Here is an 18,540-nt window from a genome sequence, read left to right as displayed (position 1 = left end):
TTTAAAATCTTTTTTTTTTTTTTTTAATACCAAGGATTGAACCCAGGGGTGCTTAAACATTGAGTCACATCCCAAGCCTTTTATTTTTAAATTTGAGACAGGATCTTGCTACATTGCTTAGGTCCTTGCCACATTGCTGAGGCTGGCCTAGAACTTGTGATTCTCTTGCCTCAGCCTCCCAAGTCACTGGGATTACAGGTATACGTTACCAGACTGACCTTAAAATCCTTGTTAAGTGCATATAAAGATGCCAAATTAAAAAATTTTAACCTAGGGCTGAGGTTGTGGCTCAGTGGTAGACCACTTGCCTAGCATGTGTAAGGCACTGGGTTCGATTCTCAGCACTACATATAAATTAATAAATAAAATAAAGGTCCATCAACAACTAAAATATATTTTTAAAAAATAAAAAGTTTTAACCTAAAAGTATTCTGGAGCATTAAAAAGGTTTTACTGATATAGCTACAATTTGAGCTGTCTACTAGATAATGCTACTCTCTAGAAGAAAAAGAACCAGAAGCTAGAGTAAAAGTAGGCTCAGGGGAAGCAATTTGCTGCTTATGAGTGTTTTATGAATGCTAGGTCACTTTTTGGTCTTTTTTTTTTTTTTTTGATGGTGCTGGGAATAGACCCAGGGACTCACACATTCTAGGCAACCCCTCTACCACTGAGCTACATCCCCTACACTTCACTATTCTTTGAAGACAGAGGGTTAGGAATATTAACAGCAGCGGGTAAAGAAGAAAGACCACTGGAAAAAAAAATTAAATCACAATAACCCAACATATTTCCTCCTATTCAAAAGACTATCTCTGATAATATCATTTTTGCCTTTCCACTATATTTAAAAGTATATGAAAACAATTCTTTATTATAATAAAACCTTTTATAGCAATTCTGATTTATTCTTTATATTTTAAAGTTTTATTTTTTACACAAGGTGGACTCCCATCAACTGGAGTGGGGGAGGGGGGACACAGCCTCATTTATTTAAGATCAGAAAAAAATTAGAGCCACCAATAGGGAAATTGCTACTTTGATTGAACATGATATTGTCTGACCCCCATTCACACCCAAACAATTTTGCTGAGAACTGACATACAGAACCACATGAGGCAGAGCCTGTGGTTAAAGTGGTAACACCAATACCACTCATTTATCTTTCCCATTTATGTTCTTTCCTTAAAAAGTTTTCAGCCTTTTTCTTGTGACTGGGATTCTAAAAACTTTTTCAAAATTAAGTTTGTGGTTGTAGTGTACAGTTTCACAACTTATGACTATTTAGATCACTAACTACAACAAACACTGGGCACCATTACTTTATAGCAATGTTAAATCATTAAGAACATATAAAAAATTTGTAATTCTTTTTAGGCAATATTTATATGGCTATTTTAGTGTTTCATACCTTTGTGGAAGATACCTTTGGTCTAAGAAAAGTTTTTGACATTATAAACTTTAATAGTTTCCATCCGTAGTATACAACCTGTAGTGCATTAAAGTATAATTCACCTGGGCAGGGGAGAAAAACACCTCAAATCAAAAAAGAAAAAAAGAACTGTAAATACAGACTTATAGTAGTCATTTTATACTGATATAATCAACATAATAACCTTTAAGAGCAACAACTAGTGAGAGATAATGTAGTAAATGCATAAGATCAAAATGCTAAAATAAGTTTCAAATTTATTGACTGTGACTGTATCAAATAACTATTTGTGCTGTTATAAAATTTTTCATGTGAACTCAGTGACATATTAAACAGAAAACCACATATTTGTGCACCTACTTTTGTCTTAAAGAAAAATAAGACAATTCTATTTGAGCAATTTTATGCTGAAAATTGAAGTTTTTTCCACTTCAAATCAGTTCATTTCCAAATTTCAAAAAAAGAAAATACAATGAATTCAGGCTATCACTCAGTCTGGACAACTAATTTAAATCCCACTGCAAATAATTTCTACTACTGTCTTCATTATTTGAACATGTAATTATAGAATTTCTTGGTGTTTTTCAACTTTCCTAATTCCTTAATGCTTCTATGAACTAGTGAATTGAGTAAATTAGCTAGGAAATTTTTAAGCCTACAAACCCGTACATTCGAAAATGTGCTTAACTATTTTGTGGTTTGGAGGCACACACGAACTATAAAGTAAAACACTTCCACATACCAGAAAACAAATTGTTCACCTCGCACACCTAAACAGTTCCCGATCAGATTGTAAAGTTTCAAAAAATTATGTTGATGAAAAAAAATTTATTTGTAAACAGTTGGCAGGTCGAAATAGAAGACGCGGACTTTTTAAGGTCAGGAGTCTCCTCTTTGAAAAAAAGATGACAATCACCTCCTTTAAAAAGCAGGTAACTGTCCCTGACGATGTCAGGTTTTTGAAACAGACTTCACAGGTAGAGGAGACCTTCAAGACTACTTCTAGCAAACCTACCACCACCTCACACACTACATAGAGGGCAAAACGATCGGACATTCACTCCCAGAAAACTCAGCAACCAACGACGAGCCGGACTCGCAAGTTCCGCTCCAGGTCAGGGCTCGGCACCCCCATCCTTCTAATCCCCAAATGGGATGGACGGTTCAGGAGGAGGAGCGACGAGAGGCCGAGCAGGCGTGAAGGCAGAGATGGCCTCGAGTCTCTAGGACATATAAGAAATACAGCCGCAGCCGCGGCGGTCTTACTTTCCGGGAGCTGCATCCCCTCCTGGGCGGAAAGGAACCGAGGAGCCCAGACTCTGCTCCAGGTGGAAGGGTAGCCTCCAGTTCCTTTCCCGGCTCAGCACCCAGCCTTTTGGAGGTCCCGCCTCCTGGGGACCTTCCAGATTGCCCGACGCTTCTGCGACGCAGCCCGAAGGGAGGGGCCACCAGGGGAGTAAGTGACTTAGGCACCCAACATAATGCCTGACCCGAAATGCAGACCGGAGTTGTGCCTCTGAATGCGATCATGCAATGGAAACGTGTCATAAAAGGCCAGGTAAATAATGGTCAGTGGCTGGGTTGCGGAGGTGAGTCGACAACGCTGCGCGGGGCCTCGAGGACCCCAAGGCTCCAGGCGCTTGCAGCTGCCTCCCGCTTCCGGCTCCTCTCCCTAGTGCGCTGAGCGCGTGAGCCTCGGCGCTTGTGCGGTCTCTGTGGAGGACTATGTTGTTACCGAACATTCTGCTCACCGGTTAGCGCGCGCAGCCGGGAAGGGGCTGGGCGGCGGGGCAGGCAAGGTTGGCCTTTGCTCTGGACTGCAAGTGTTCCAGACCGGACAAGTTGAGGGCCTCGTGGCGTGGCGTGGCGTGGCGGTCGTTAGGGCCTGAGGACCGGGTCCTCGCGACCGTTGCGGGAGGGGGGAGGGGACGCGGAACGTTAATTCCGTTGGCCAGTCGCTCTTCGGTGAGGTGGAGAGAGGTAGACGGATTCGGCTCTCCGTCTTGCGGGCTGTTTCGTCTTTTCGAATCTGTTTTTTGGCCTTTGGTTGGTGGTTTTTGTTTGTTTGTTTTCTGTGAGATGGATTGTCGATTCTTTGGCAGGGTTGGGTCTGGGTTTTTATTGAGGTGATGTAAGAGTATCTGGCCTTCGTGGATGTACTAATGGTGGGTGGCTTGTTCCGTAGGCCTTCCTGGGTCGACTCTTTTCTCCTTTGTATCTGAGAAACACTCCTCAGATTCGATTTTGGTAAATGAATTCAGATGTTTGTGGAGTGGTGTGACTAATTTACTGTTTATGTTTTGTTGAGTTAGTATCAGAGTTTTGTTTTGTTTTTTTAATGTTAAAAATGGTGTCTCCTGAACGTCTCTGGTGTTTTTCGTGTAGGTGTGCGTGTGGGGTTCTTCTCGGTTTTCTCAGGGTGCATATTATCAGTAAAGGGAACTGAAATGCAGCGTAGTAACTTTAAACAATCTTTGCTTATTATTTAACTCTTAAGAATACTCATTAAGTCCTAACAGATAATAGGACCACACTCAAAGATCTAATGGTTGTATATGTTATCGCAACATATACAGAAGTTGAAGTATCTTTGTGAAAATAAAGCAATAAAGTTTTTTAATATATAAGTTGTGGATGGACCTTTATTTTGTTATATGTGGTGCTGAGAACTGAACCCAGTGCCTCAGAAATGCTAGGCAAGCGCTTTACCACTGAGCTACAACCCCGTCCATCATAAAGTTTTATCATTTAACAATTTGTAAACTTGTTGGTGGGACACGAGTATTGCCAGTTTCTGAGTGCCGCAGATTAACCACTCAGTGAATATTTAGCCTTTAAGATTCCTTAAAGGTCCCGGATGTGGTGGCGCAAACCCTGTAATTCCCAGCGATTTGGGAAGCTGAGGCAGGAAGATTGCCCAGTTCAAAGCCAGCCTCAGCAATTTAGTGAGACTTTGTCTCAAAGTTAAACAAAATGGCTCGAGTATGTGGCTTAGTGATTAAAGGCTCTGGGTTCAATCCCTAGTACCCAAAAAAAAAAAAAAAAAAAGTTCCTTAAGGGGGGAAGATTTTACAACGTCTAATATGCATGGGTCAGACATAGTGTCATTGCTTTTTAAGCCATATTTTTAAAAATTTTGGTTTGCATTTTATTGAAAATACGTTGAGCCAGAGTTCAATCATGTTGTCTTTAAGCATATGGAGACTTGATTTATCCCTTTAATTACAATGCTCAGATTTAATCATTTCAGTGGCATTAAACCTGAGCAGCTGAAAATTATGCACTTATCTTATAATTGTATTCAATATAGAAGGGGAAGGTAAAGAGCAATGTATAATACATATCTGTATACGACTCTTGCAACGATAATATAAGAAATTGGTTTACAGTGGTTCTTTCTAGGGAAGAATAAAGGGAGTCCTCAGTGGTAACATACCACTTAAAATTTTTTCATGAATGATTTCTTACTCCTATTTTTATTATTAAAGCAAATAACAATGGTAATGTATTGGAGCTGACTGGTTTTATTCTGGGCAGCTCCATGTTGGTGGCAGGCAGAATTTTGGTATAAGAATCACTCAAACCTATGGCAAATACATCAGGTGAGATTCTCACATATGGTCATCTCTCAGAAATTATAATTAGGTCATGGTGTATCTTCACATAGGATTGCTAATTAGGGAAATTTTAATATCAGTTATTAAGAACTTTTAGGGCAGAAGGCAGCTGAAGTCTAGTATTTCATGAACAGTATTTTTCTGTGGCTTGTCTTACAGGTACTCCAGGGGTTGGAAAAACTACACTAGGCAAAGAACTTGCATCAAGATCAGGACTGAAATACATTAATGTGGGTGATTTAGCTCAAGAAGGTAAGGGACATTTTGGTGTTAGTTTTTTTTTTTTTTTTTAATCTTATTTTTTATAGTCAGTGAAGTGTTAGTACCACTAGGTGTTGAGTGTACAAAAAATAGAAGGAAACTATTGTTAAGAAATCTATGACGTGTTGGGAATGCACATAAATAAAAAACATTAAGTGTTCAAAGCTATGCCCTGTTTGACTATTTCCCTTTCCTCCCACAAAATTTCTAGCAATCCTGTAAACAGTAATGATTGGACTTAGATGAAATCTGAATATAAGATTAGATTTAAATGAAATCTGAATATGAGGCAGAATGTTTCGAGTTGAGCAGACAAAGATTTGGATTGTGCTAAGCATATGATTATGATAGTGAGTATATTGCTCTCACTGGAAGGACAGATTATTTTGAATTCACCAGTAAAGTGTGACTGTCCTTTGGTATTTAGTTGCATGCCTGTGTGACTATGCATATTCCCACAATGGTGCATGTTTTTACTTAATTTACCCTGTTTTCCCCTAATCTTTTATCACTCACATATTTGTGTCTTCATCTTTTTGTATTCTGCAGTTTATACAGAGTAGGATCTCAGTACATTTAAGTAAAGCAAACTTTAAGTATGCTTCATTAAAATGATGTAACATGTTTTCAATTTTGAGTGTAGTTTTAAATTTTTAACATTTTCAAAGAATTTTAAGTTCCTAACAGTTGCTGCTAAAGTATTTTGGTTTGATCTAATGTGCATATTTTTTTCAAATGATCTAAAGTTTGATCACCGGATATCATGGAGTCTGGCAAGATGGCTTCTCCCAAGAGCATGCCGAAAGATGCACAGATGATGGCACAAATCCTGAAGGATATGGGGATTACAGAATATGAGCCAAGAGTTATAAATCAGATGTTGGAATTTGCCTTCCGATATGTGACCACAATTCTAGATGATGCTAAAATTTATTCCAGCCATGCTAAGAAAGCTACTGTTGATGCAGATGATGTGCGATTGGCAATCCAGTGTCGAGCTGACCAGTCTTTTACCTCTCCTCCCCCGAGAGATTTTTTATTAGATATTGCAAGGCAAAGAAATCAAACCCCTTTGCCATTGATCAAGCCATATTCGGGTCCTAGATTGCCTCCTGATAGATATTGCCTAACAGCTCCAAACTATAGGCTCAAGTCTTTACAAAAGAAAGCATCTACTTCTGCAGGAAGAATAACAGTACCACGGTTAAGTGTTGGTTCAGTTACTAGCAGACCAAGTACTCCCACACTAGGCACACCAACCCCACAAACCATGTCTGTTTCAACTAAGGTAGGGACTCCAATGTCTCTAACAGGGCAAAGGTTTACAGTACAAATGCCTACTTCACAGTCCCCTGCTGTAAAAGCCTCAATTCCTGCAACATCAGCAGTTCAGAATGTTCTGATTAATCCATCATTAATTGGGTCCAAAAACATTCTTATTACTACTAATATGGTATCCTCACAAAATACTGCCAATGAATCATCAAATGCATTGAAAAGAAAACGTGACGATGATGATGACGATGACGATGATGATGATGATGACTATGATAATTTGTAATCTGGCTTTGATGCATGTAACCTGTAAACTTGGTCTTAAATCCATTGTACTGAAATTAAAGAAGCATGCTGGATGTTTTCAAGTTGTGTGTTAGAAAACTTAAGTAGTATTTAATGAGTAAATAATAGTTCTTATTCTTAATTGCAATGTTGGATTTTCTTTAATAGGACCAGTAATGGTTTTTCATCAGCCTTTATGTGTAAAAAAATAAAGTTGTTAATTGATTTGTTTGGCAATTGGCAATTGTGTTTTTGCAAGCATTTTCTCCCTCATTGGCATAAGGAATAAGGGTTGCAACAGCCAGTTAGTCTGTTTGTTACTACAACTAAAGTGTCACCTGTAGTGTCTTCAGATGTTTAAATTGTAATCTCTGTAGTGTAAGTCATCCTTATAAGATGTGTTATCTCAGATTGCTGAAGTATTCCTGTGATTCCTTTGGAGAGACCTCTTGGGCAGGATTTTTATTCACAGTGACTGATTTTTTTCTTTTTTTTTTCTTTTTTTTTGTACTGGAGATTGAACCCAAGGGTGCTTAACCTCTGAACCACATCCCGAGGTCCCCTTCTTGTTTTTTATTTAGAGACAGGGTCTCATTAGGTTGCCTACAGTCTTGCTAAGTTGCTGAGGCTGGCTTCAAATCTCACAGTCCTTATTTGCTTGAATTTATTATGTTCCTCAGTTACCCAATTTCCAGGCTCCCCCCATCTTTTACCCTTTTAGCTATATTCTTATGTGGTGCTGAGGATCGAACCCAGGGCCTTGTATGTGGTAGGTGAGCACTCTACTGAGCCAAAACCCCAGCCCCTTCCTTTTCTTAAGGACCCTTGGCATCTTCCAATTTCTCCCCCCATTTTTCAAGAAGTTCAATTTTTTTCTTACCCCTTTTCTCAACTCAGTTTTGAGAATCTTTTTCATATTCTTGGTACTGTAAGCCAATGACATACACATTTTTCATTCAGGTCTCGTATCTAGATTATAGTTTTTAAAACTTAGAATTTATTTTTGGTGGTACTAGGGGTTGAACCCAAGGGCAGCTCTACCACTGAACTACAAACCCAGTCCTATTTTATTTTAAGACTGGGTTTTGCTAAATAGCTTAGGCTGGCCTCCGACTTGCTATCCTTTTTCCTTAGTCTGGAGTAGCTGGGATTACATGTGTGCCCAGCTTGCCCTCACTTTCATACTTTGGTTTTTTATTTTTTCGTTTATGTCATCAAGAATCAAACCAGGGCCTTTGTGTATGCTAGAAAAGCATTCTACCACTGAGCTATTCCTACAGCCTCCCTCCCCACCTTTTTAAAGTGGTGGTATATGTTAAGAAAAACTAGGCAATCATCTATAAAGCTTTGGTTCTTAAGGGGAGGTGTGGTTTTTCCCTTTAGGATTTTTAAAGATATTGTAGGGTATTTGTTATCACAACTTGGGGAAGGAAGATGAGGGTTTGCTACTTAACCTCCAGTGCGTAGAGGCCAGGTATTCTGCTAAACCCTACAGTTCATTTGATATCCCTGTCTCCCACATCATAGCAGAGTTACCAGGCTCAAAATATCTGTTGTATATAGATGGAGAGACCCTGCTGTCAAGAAACAAGGCTTAAAAAAACATTGTGAGAACTTATCACCCTCATAATAATGTTGAATTGCTCTATTGTTTGAATCCTTACTCCATTTGGAACCATGGCAGGAAAAATTAACTGGGGAATTAAGCTTCTTAAAACTTCTGGGAATCCTACCTGGGTTACTATAAAAATGCTTGGGGCGGGAGTGTTTACCAGGAATTGAACCCAGTACCTTGCATGTATTAGGCAAGTACTCTACCCTTGAGCTACATTCCTTTTTTTTTTTTTTTTTTTTTTTTTTTTTTTTTTTTTTTAAGGGGACAAGTTCTTTCTTGAGAGACTGGGCTCAAGCAGTCCTCCTGCCTCAGCCTGTGGAGCAGCAGAGATGGCTAAGAATGTTTTTCTTCTCCCATTCTGATTCCTCCCTACTCGTTGTCTTTTCTCATATGCAGTTATTTTGGTCATATAAGCATCTAATTTTCCTGCCATCGGTTTAATCAGTGTACATAGCCTATTCCTAATCCCAGGGTTATGTCCAGGCAAAGTTATATGGTGACACTGGATCCATGTTGTACAACCTACAGCCTCAGGCCCAGTGCTTATAATCTTTTATCTCTAACCCAGGAGTGGACAAGTTACTGCTCTATTTGTATGACTCAAGCTAAAGAAGCCCTGCAAAGCCTCTTGCCCTTTACTGAAAAGATGGTAAATCCCTGCTCTTAACTCCCTCTGAATCTAACTTCCCTATTGCTACTACCAGAAGCTTTTAAAGTTAACTCCTAACTCCTCCATCGGCCTCTCCTCTCCCTCCCACTGGTAATCCCATTCACTTAGGACTAGCAACTCCCTTATAGTGATAATTCAGATTTATAATGAAAACAGTCCAATTTCTAGACACTACTTAGACATAACCATCTGGATAGTTCCCAGGCACATACCTTCAAGTTAGTATGTTTAAAACACATGCTCTGAAGTGCTTGACTCTTATTGTCCACTCCTGATTGCTGTTTCCACACAGATCTACTTAGTCTCTAAATCTGATAGTTTCTCTTGAGACATCCATGAGTACCCTTGTCCCATCCCCACCATCATTGGTACTGTGCCTAGAATTTCCTATTAAATCTCTTCAGTGTCTCTTTTCTTATACTATTCATTGATTTCCTTGTGTAGTAGAAAATGGCATGATTTAAACTTTTTATTTACATAATACTTACAAGCATTACAATTTACCTTCAATCTTACCTGTAGCCACTCTCTTATTTCCACTTCAATGTACTCGCAATATACTACTATTCTCAAATCCACTGGGTATTTTTAACATCCATGTCTTTATACATGTAATTCTCTACCAGTAGATGCCTTACAAAAAAACTTAATTGTTCATAATAGCCAAACTATAAATTTAACTTCTAACTGAAACTAATTACAGTTATAAGCTTGTTGAATTGAGGCAAATGGGATTAAATATGCTTCCAAAGGAGGTATTGACAGCAGCAGGAAAATAAAGAATCTAGTATTCCAATATGATTAAAGAATACCTTCTACTTGAGAGTGTAAGTTCTAGGATGATAGTTAAAACATGATTTTATAGTTTAATAAAATCTAGAGTTGCTGGAATTGTAGCTCAGTAGTACAGCAGCACTTGCCTGTCATGTATGAGGCGCTGGATTTGATCCTCAGCGCCACATAAAAATAAATATATTGTGTCCATCTACAACTAAAAATTTATATTAGAAAAAAATCTAGAAAGGTCTTTTAAGGTAAGAATTATCCTAAAACTGGCCCCACAATTGTTTTCTACAAATAATATATATAACAATTTTTAAAGTAAACATTGAACTTTGATAAATTGATTTAATTTTCTAATTTTAAGTAATTTAATCGAGCTTTTTAATCTTGAATATATTAAGTTCCTGTGTACAGACAACTATAAATTTGGCTTTCAACTGAAATGTTTTGAAGTAGCTTTAAGTTTTTCCTCTTTTAGCTTGATTTCCAGGTGACTCGTCTGTTCTCTCCCATTTTATTGTGAACCTGCTTGAGGGAAGTGTGTTTTATTTATTTTGTTCACTATATACTTCATTATCTCTTTAGTCACTGGTACATGTATTTGACAAATGGTTTTGGAAATGAATGTTTAAAAGTTTGGACTACTTCATTAAAATTGTTTAAGAAATTTTGCATTTCCACATTATAGTATAAAGACTTCAATTCCAAAAGTTAATGTTGGTATAAATGTCTATTTTAGATAGCATATATTTTTAAAAAGTTCAGAAGCCTTTTAGAGCCACGGAATTAAAATATGAAGGAACCTTAGCATTTATTCCAGATTACTGCATGGTAAACTTGGCACTATGGTGCACATCTGTAATCCCAGTGACTGGGAAGGTTGAGGCAGGAAGATTGCAAATTCAAGGCCAGTCTGGGCAACTTTTGAGACCCTGTCTCAAAATAAAAAAGAACTGGGGATGTAGCTCACTGGTAGTGCACTCTTGAGTTCAATCTCTAGTGTGGCGGGAGAAATTTTTAATAAGCTGATGTAAATCTCTTTTAGGGCAGTTATATAATGGCTATGATGAAGAGTATGATTGTCCCATTTTAGATGAAGATAGAGTAAGTATGACTTTCCAAGTATGCACTTATTTAATTTAAAAGGAAAGTTGTTCTCATTTTTCTTAGGAAGTGTTTATCTCTCTTTTTTTTTAAAACGTATCTTACAGGTAGTTGATAAGTTAGAAAACCAAATGAGAGAAGGTGGAACTATTGTTGATTACCATGGTTGTGATTTCTTCCCTGAACGCTGGTTTCACATAGTTTTTGTGTTGAGAACAGATAACAGTGTATTGTACAAAAGACTTGAAACAAGGTAAGAAAGGAAACATCTACTTCTTAAAGTATAATATAAACTTTTATTTGAATTCCTGAAATTGGCAGAAATTATCACGAAAAAAGTTTTTACTTGAAGATGTGGCCACTTTATTTGGTCTCACCAAATCTATGTAGTACTGTCATTTGGAATCTAAGACAGATGGATACATTTGTAAGACAGGTAAGTAATTTCTGAGTAAATTACATATCTTAGCTGACAATTTGATTGAATAAAATACGTGGGAAACCCATTTAACCATGCTTTTTTTCCTTGATACAATCCTTCCAAGGAAGAGAACTAAGCCAATGATGTTCTTTGCTTGAACATTAGCCATTCAAATTATCTCCACATCAGGAATGGGAGAGCTTATGAAACACTAACATCATAAATCAACATTTCATAATCTTTATATTTGAGTTAATTCTACTTTTCATAATCTTTATATTTGAGTTAATTCCACTAATAGAGCATCAGATTAAACCAGAAAAAGGAATATTTAGAGAAATCTTTTTTCCATTTTTGTGTGAGGGTGGATACTAGGGATCAAACCCAGTTCCTTGCACATGGTAGGCAAGCATTTTGCTACTGAGCTACCTTTCAGAAATTTTGTTTTGAGACAGGGTCTCTCTAACTTGCCTGAGCTGGCTTCAAGCTTGGCCATCTTCCTGCCTTAGCTTCCTGAATAGCTGGGATCTACCATCTTTTCAGCCAAGCTGTGGGCATATGGGAATCCAGAGGAAGTTATAGGGCGGTCTCAAACAAAAACTCTAAAATTATACCTGAAGTCAAGTTCAGAACCTATAGTTCTCACTGACTCCAGTCAACCCTGACTGACCATTATTTGGGATGTGATACTTGTTAAAATACTTGCTCAATGAACTACAATAGCAAATATATAGGGAAAGTTGGTTGAGGCTAGATCTTAAACTTTCATCTTTTTTCTAAAAGCAGTGAAAAACCATGAGTATTGGGACTGGGGGTATAGCTCAGTGGTAGAGTATGTACTTAGCATGTGGTTCAATCCCTAGCATACACACACACACACACAAAACAATTTAAAGAACATTCTTTGAGAAGTAATAGAGATCGTATGATACATGTGTATCTTTCAATTAAAACCGTTGAACATTTTCATTAAAAACTGTTATAGATGGGCACAATACCTTTATTTTATTTGCTTATTTTGTACGTGGTGCCAGAGATCAAACCCAGTGCCTCACACATGCTAGGCAAGCGCTCTACCACTGAGCCACAACCCCTGCTATGTTTTTGTTTTTTTTAACAATTGAAAAAGTTATAAAGTTTATCAACTTTTTTAAAAAAACCTAATAGTGCTAGGCATGGTGTCACCTGCTTATAGTCCCAGCTACTCTGGAGACCAAGGCAAGAGGATTACAAGTTTGAGACCAGCTTCAACAATTTAGCAGGACCCTGGACTCATATCTTAAAAAAAAAAAAGAACTGGGGTGTAGCCCAGTGATTAAAATGCCTAAGATCAATCTAGTTAAGCACCAAAAAAAAAAAAAAAACAGCAAACAATCTAGCTTTGAGATATAATTTCACACACCATACAATTCACTTATTTAAAGTGCAAAAATCATGGGGTGTGGTGGCACACACCTCTAATCCCAGAAATTTGAGAATCACAATTTAGCACAACCCTAACCAACTTAATGAGACCCTGCCTCAAAATAACAAAAAGGGTGGGTTCTGTTATTTATAAATACAAACTGTATTGATTTACCATGTTTATGCTCATTAAATATATAACCTTGAAGATCCTGGGAGGCAGGGAAGAGTTGGGGATGTAGCTCAGTGGTAAAACACCCCTGGGTTCAATCCCCAATACCTAAAAAATAAAGTATATGATTCATTTTTAATGTTATGAAATTGTGCAATTATTACCACAACCAATCTTAGAAAATTTTTGTCACCTCAAAAAGAAATTCCACAGCCAGGCGCGGTGGTGCACACCTGTAATCCCAGCAGTTTGGGAGGCTGAAACAGGAGGATTACAAATTCAAAGCCAGCCTCAGCAAGGGCAAGACACTAAGTAACTCAGTGAGAACCTGTTTGTAAATAAAAGACAAAATAGGACTGGGAATGTGGCTCAAGTGCCCCTGAGTTCAATCTCTGGTACCAAAAAAAAAGAAACCCCAGGGCTGCAGGTGTAGCTCAGTGGTTGAGCATTTGCCTACCATAAAATAAATGAATAAAAGTATTGTGCACCACATAAAAATAAATAAAATATAACTAAAAAAAGAAGTAAACCCATACCCATTAGCAGTCATTCATTATTTCCTCCTAGCCCCCCAATCCTAAGAAGCCAATAATCTGGTTTCCATCTATGATTTGCCAATTTTAGACATTTCATATAAATGAAATCATACATGATATTTTTGTGGTTTAGCATAATGTTTTTAAGGGCCTGTAGCAGGTATCAGTATTTCATTTTATTATCAAATGATATTCTAATATATTTTAATATTTCAGTGGATCAGATGATGGACAATTAAGTTGAATATTATAATTGCTATGAACATTTATGTACTTTTTTTTTTTTTTCCTGGTCCTGGGAATTGAACCCAGAAATACTTTACCACTAAGCTACATCTCCAGCCATTTTTATTTTTTGAGACAGGGTCTTGCTAAATTGCCCACGCTGTTCTTGAACTTGCCAAGGCCTCCCTTGGCCTCCGTAGTTGCTAGAATTACATAGATGCACCATCACACTTGGTTTGTGCACATTTTTTTGTGTCAACATTATGTGTTCATTTCTCCTAGATATAGAACTAAGAATTGACTTGATAGGTAATATGGTAACTCTATAATTAACCTTTTGAAGAATGACCAGATTATTTTCCAAAGTTTCTGAACCATTTCATATTAACCCTAGTTATATATGAGGGTTCCAACAATTTCTATATATTCTTACCAACATCTGGGGTTTTTTTAAACTGTAGTCTTGCCAATATGACAGTGTTCATTGTGGTTTTGGTTTGTACATACTTGATAGCTAAAATTGTTGAGCATCTTTTTCATGTGCTTATAAGTTGTTTATATATTATACATGTAATATAAGTCCTTTATCAGATATTATTTGCATATATCCAAAATTTTTCAAAATATTTTTTTAAGGCTGGGGGTATGGCTCAAGCGGTAGCGTGCTCACCTGGCATGCTTGTGGCCCAGGTTCGATCCTCAGCACCACATACAAACAAAGACGTTGTGTTTGCTGAAAACTAAAAAATAAATATTAAAAAATTCTCTCTCTCTTCTCTCTCTCTCACTCATTCTCTCTTTAAATAAAAAAAAGAGACATTTTAAAAAAATATTTTTTTAGTCATAGATTGACACAATATCTTTATTTTATTTATTTAATTTTTTATATGGTGCTAAGGATGGAACCCAGTGCCTCATGCATGCGAGGCAAGTGCTCACATTGAGCTACAACCCTAGCCCCTCCAAATTTTTTAAACATCTCTATGGAGCTCTATTTAATTTTGATTGTTATAATAGCTAACTAATTCAGGTTTGAATTTTTTAACTAGCTATTTAATTGGCTAATTTATATATTTACCTAAAGGTTACATAAGTTCATTTTTTCAGTATCTTTGTTTTGTTTTGCTTTGTTTGTTGGTACCAAGGATTGAGCCCAGTGGTGCTTTACCACTGAACTACATCACCAGCCCTTTTTATTTTTTATTTTGAGACTTAGGGCCTCACTAAATTGCTGAGGATGGCCTTGAACTGCCTCAGTCTCCTAGTCACTAGGATTACAATGTGTACCATCACACCCAGTCCAATACCTTTTGAATTGGTAAATTCCACACACATTTGTATGATCAAGTATACAATTAGTATATGGTATTTATAATATATTTCATTTTATATATGTCATCTGTTTGTTTTGTCTTAATCCTTTTGGAAATCTAGGACCATTGTTATAGTCATTTATCTCATACTTGAGAGTCTGACTTGACCAAAATGTTGGTCTCATCAAGTATACTTATTTTAGCCCTCATATCAAAAGAGTATCAAATTTACAGGTACTAGTCCTTTTCCTTAGGTGAAGAAATTGTAGAGAAATTTTTTGGGGGAGGTGTTGGGGGTCCCAGGGATTGAATTCAAGGGCACCACTGAGCCACATGCCTAACCCTATTTTGTATTTTATTTAGGGTCAGGGAGGGTCTCACTGAGTTGACTAGCACCCAGCTTTTGCTGAGGCTGGCTTTGAATTCTCAGTCCTCTTGCCTCAGCCTCCTGAGCTGGGATTACAGGCATGCGGCTGTGAGAAATATTTTTATGTATTCAAAAAAGTGTCCAATTTCTGGTATGTTCTTAAAACTATGGTTAATTCCTTTAGTTTGCTTAACCTTTCTTTGCCTTCTAGGGGTTATGGTGAGAAGAAATTAAAAGATAACATTCAGTGTGAGATTTTTCAAGTTCTTTATGAAGAAGCCATAGCATCCTACAAAGAAGAAATTGTGCATCAACTGTCCAGCAATAAACCAGAAGATCTAGAAGATAATATAAATCAGATCCTGAAATGGATTGAGCAGTGGGTCAAAGATCATAACACTTGACTGGCCACTTTACAGTCACTCTTGTTGACACCTTTCTACCCACTTCATAGAAATTGTCTACATATTATTAAAATTATTATTAAATAATATTATTAAAATCATGTTGCAGGCCTAGCAGATGTATAATGTAAAGGTTTGTGCCTAGGTCTCTTTTTCTCCACATGAAAGCTAAACAATGTCTAATATGAATATAATATTAAAAGTAAAAATTGTCATTTAATGCTTTAGTTACTAAAAAATAAATATGACCAAAGGAGTTGATATTCTTTATGCTTATTATAGAAGAAAATGCAGATGATTTATTTAAAAATAAAGCATCAGAATATTGCTTTTTTTTTAATTAAACATTGGAAGTAGTAATACTTGTACTCTTTACAAAATTCAGAAGGTACAAAACAATATACTAGAAGGTAGATTTCCCTCACAAGCCACCCATCCTTGGGTCCCCCAGGTCACATCTCTTTAGGAAATTTCCTGTGTGTCTTGAATTCAGAGATTTTATGCCTATAAAGCATGTGCATATACTTCTCCCTTCCCATGCTAGGGATTGAACCCAGGGCTACACACATGCCAGGCAAGTGATCTACCACTGAGCCATGTCTCCAGGACCCTCCTCCCCCTTTTTCAAAATTTTTGTAGTTGTAGATGACCTTTATTTTATGTATTTATATGAGGTGCTGAGGATTAACCCTGTGCCTCACACGTGCTAGGCAAGTGCTGTACCACTGAGCCACAATCCCATCTCCAGCCCTTCTTTAAAAAAGAATACAGTAAGGACTGCAGTTGTGGCTCAGTGATAGAGCACTTGCTTGACATGTGTGAGGCACTGGGTTCAATTCTCAGCAGTACATATAAATAAATAAAGGTCCATTGTCAACAAGTTAAAATATATAAAATAAAAAGAAGAGGGGCTGGGAGTGTAGCTCAGGATTAAGAGATCCTGAGTTCGATCCCCAGGATCAAAAAAATAAAATACAGTAGCATGGAATGCACACTTTTTTGATTTAAGATATTTGGAAATTATAAAATATTGACCTACTTTGTTTTTATTTTTTATTTTATTTTTTTGCTAATTCATACAGTAAACCTTGCCACCTTAAAGTGTACAGTCTGGCACCAGGTGTGGTAGTGCATGCCTGTGATCCGAGCGATTCAGGAGGCTGAGGCAGGAGGATCACAAGTTCAAGGCCAGCCTCAATATCTTGGTGAGAGCCTAAGCAACTTGGATATTGTCTTAACAAAAAAAAAAAAGAGAGACTGGGGATATAGCTCAGTAGTAAAACCTCTGGGTTCAATCCCCAGAACTAAAAAAATAAAAATGTACAGGAGGGCTGGGGGTGTAGCTCTGTGGTAAGTCATATTCTTAGAATATGGGAGGCCACAGACTCAATCCTCAGCACCACCACCCTTTAAAATAGTATAGAGTTAACTGGTTTTTAGTATAGTCACAAGGTTATACAACCATCACAACTAATGCCAGAAGGACTGGGGATGTGGCTCAAGTGGTAGCAGGCTCGGCTGGCATGTATGCAGCCCGGGTTCGATCCTCAGCACCACATACAAAGATGTGTCTGCCGAAAACTAAAAAATATTTTTAAAATTCTCTCTCAAAAAAAATCAATTTAGAAAAAAAAAAAAAAACAACTAATGCCAGAACATTTTCATTATCTTCCCCTCAAAAGGAAAGTGACCCATTAGCAGTCACTCCACATTCTTCCTTTCTCCCAGGCCCTTGCAATTAAACTAATCTTTCTGTCCCTGTGTCTTTTCATATTCTAGACATATAAATGGAATCAGAGAACATGTGGCCTTTTGTGTGTAGTTTCTTTTATTTAGCATATTTTCAAGTTTCATCCACATTGTAGCATGTACTAATACCTCATTCTTTTTCTCTTTTAATTGGGGCAGGTACTAGAGATAAAACCTAGTGGCACTCTACCACTGAGCTACATCCCTAGCCCATTTTATCTTATTTTGAGACAAGGTCTCACTAAATTGCCCAGGCTGGTCTTGAACTTGTGATCCTTCTACCTCAAGTAGCTGGGATTACAGACATGTAGCACCACGTTCAGCTTTGTGTTTCTTTTTATGGTTAATAACATTCCGTCATATGGATGTATCACATTTTGTCTATTCATTCCATTAATATATTTTTAATTATCTTGGGTGTAGGTACTTGGGAGGGGAATTGGTGGGTCAGAGAGCAATTATGTTTAGCATATTCACAAGGTTATGCATCCATCAGCACTAATTCCAGAAAAATTTCATCATATCCTTCCCTTTTTTATTTTTAAAATATATTTTTCGAATTTTTAAAAATTTTCTTTTTAGTTGTTGACAGATGTTTATTTCATTTATTTATATGCGGTGCTGAGAATTGAACCCAGTGCCTCACACATACCAGGCAAGTGCGCTACCACTGAGCCACAGCTCCACCCCCACCCTTTTTTTTTAAAGGATTCCTAATCTTTCTGTAAAATTCCACTAAATAAGTACCACAAATAATCTAATTTGTTCCATACTGTGGATAAACATACAAAGATGATAAGTGACATAATTACTATCCAGTCTTCTGAACGTTTTTTTTTTTTTTTTTTTAGTACTGGGGATGAACCCACGTGATAGTTAATTAGGACATACCACCTAGGATTCCATCCTT

At 37.2% G+C, this 18,540-nt stretch overlaps 3 protein-coding genes across 5 annotated transcripts in view; 2 read left to right on the top strand and 1 right to left on the bottom strand.

The window, feature by feature from the left end:
* Rad17 (RAD17 checkpoint clamp loader component) overlaps positions 1 to 2,809 on the bottom strand; it is a 34,560-nt gene extending 31,751 nt beyond the window's left edge. Inside the window, exons 1-2 of one of the 2 annotated variants that reach the window (XM_026390833.2) lie at positions 2,696 to 2,809; positions 1,409 to 1,533 (exon numbers count right to left, since the gene is read on the bottom strand). In XM_026390833.2, the coding sequence (XP_026246618.1) occupies positions 1,409 to 1,533; positions 2,696 to 2,711 (141 nt within the window). In that variant the 5' untranslated portion in view covers positions 2,712 to 2,809. The remainder of the gene's footprint in view (positions 1 to 1,408; positions 1,534 to 2,695) is intronic. The other variant, XM_026390834.2, reaches the window with a different exon arrangement.
* A 75-nt stretch (positions 2,810 to 2,884) lies between these two features.
* Ak6 (adenylate kinase 6) lies at positions 2,885 to 16,132 on the top strand. Of its 2 annotated transcripts, none has more exons than XM_026390869.2 (5): positions 2,885 to 2,987; positions 5,206 to 5,298; positions 10,981 to 11,039; positions 11,147 to 11,292; positions 15,689 to 16,132. In XM_026390869.2, exons 1-5 carry the CDS (start codon positions 2,963 to 2,965, stop codon positions 15,879 to 15,881), a joined length of 516 nt encoding a protein of 171 aa, XP_026246654.2. In that variant the 5' UTR covers positions 2,885 to 2,962; the 3' UTR covers positions 15,882 to 16,132. The 2 variants fall into 2 exon arrangements, with proteins under 2 accessions (XP_026246654.2, XP_026246653.2); XM_026390868.2 differs by lacking the exon at positions 2,885 to 2,987 and adding an exon at positions 3,091 to 3,182.
* Positions 5,209 to 7,104, top strand: Taf9 (TATA-box binding protein associated factor 9). The gene is made up of 2 exons (XM_026390866.2): positions 5,209 to 5,298; positions 6,054 to 7,104. Exon 2 carries the CDS (start codon positions 6,071 to 6,073, stop codon positions 6,866 to 6,868), a length of 798 nt encoding a protein of 265 aa, XP_026246651.2. The 5' UTR covers positions 5,209 to 5,298; positions 6,054 to 6,070; the 3' UTR covers positions 6,869 to 7,104.
* Positions 16,133 to 18,540: the final 2,408 nt, after the last annotated feature.

Source organism: Urocitellus parryii, chromosome 1 (assembly GCF_045843805.1).
Source record: "Urocitellus parryii isolate mUroPar1 chromosome 1, mUroPar1.hap1, whole genome shotgun sequence".
Taxonomy (NCBI): Eukaryota; Metazoa; Chordata; class Mammalia; order Rodentia; family Sciuridae; genus Urocitellus; species Urocitellus parryii.
The sequence above is the reverse complement of the archived record's forward strand: the minus strand, read 5'-3'. Positions and strand labels throughout refer to the sequence as shown.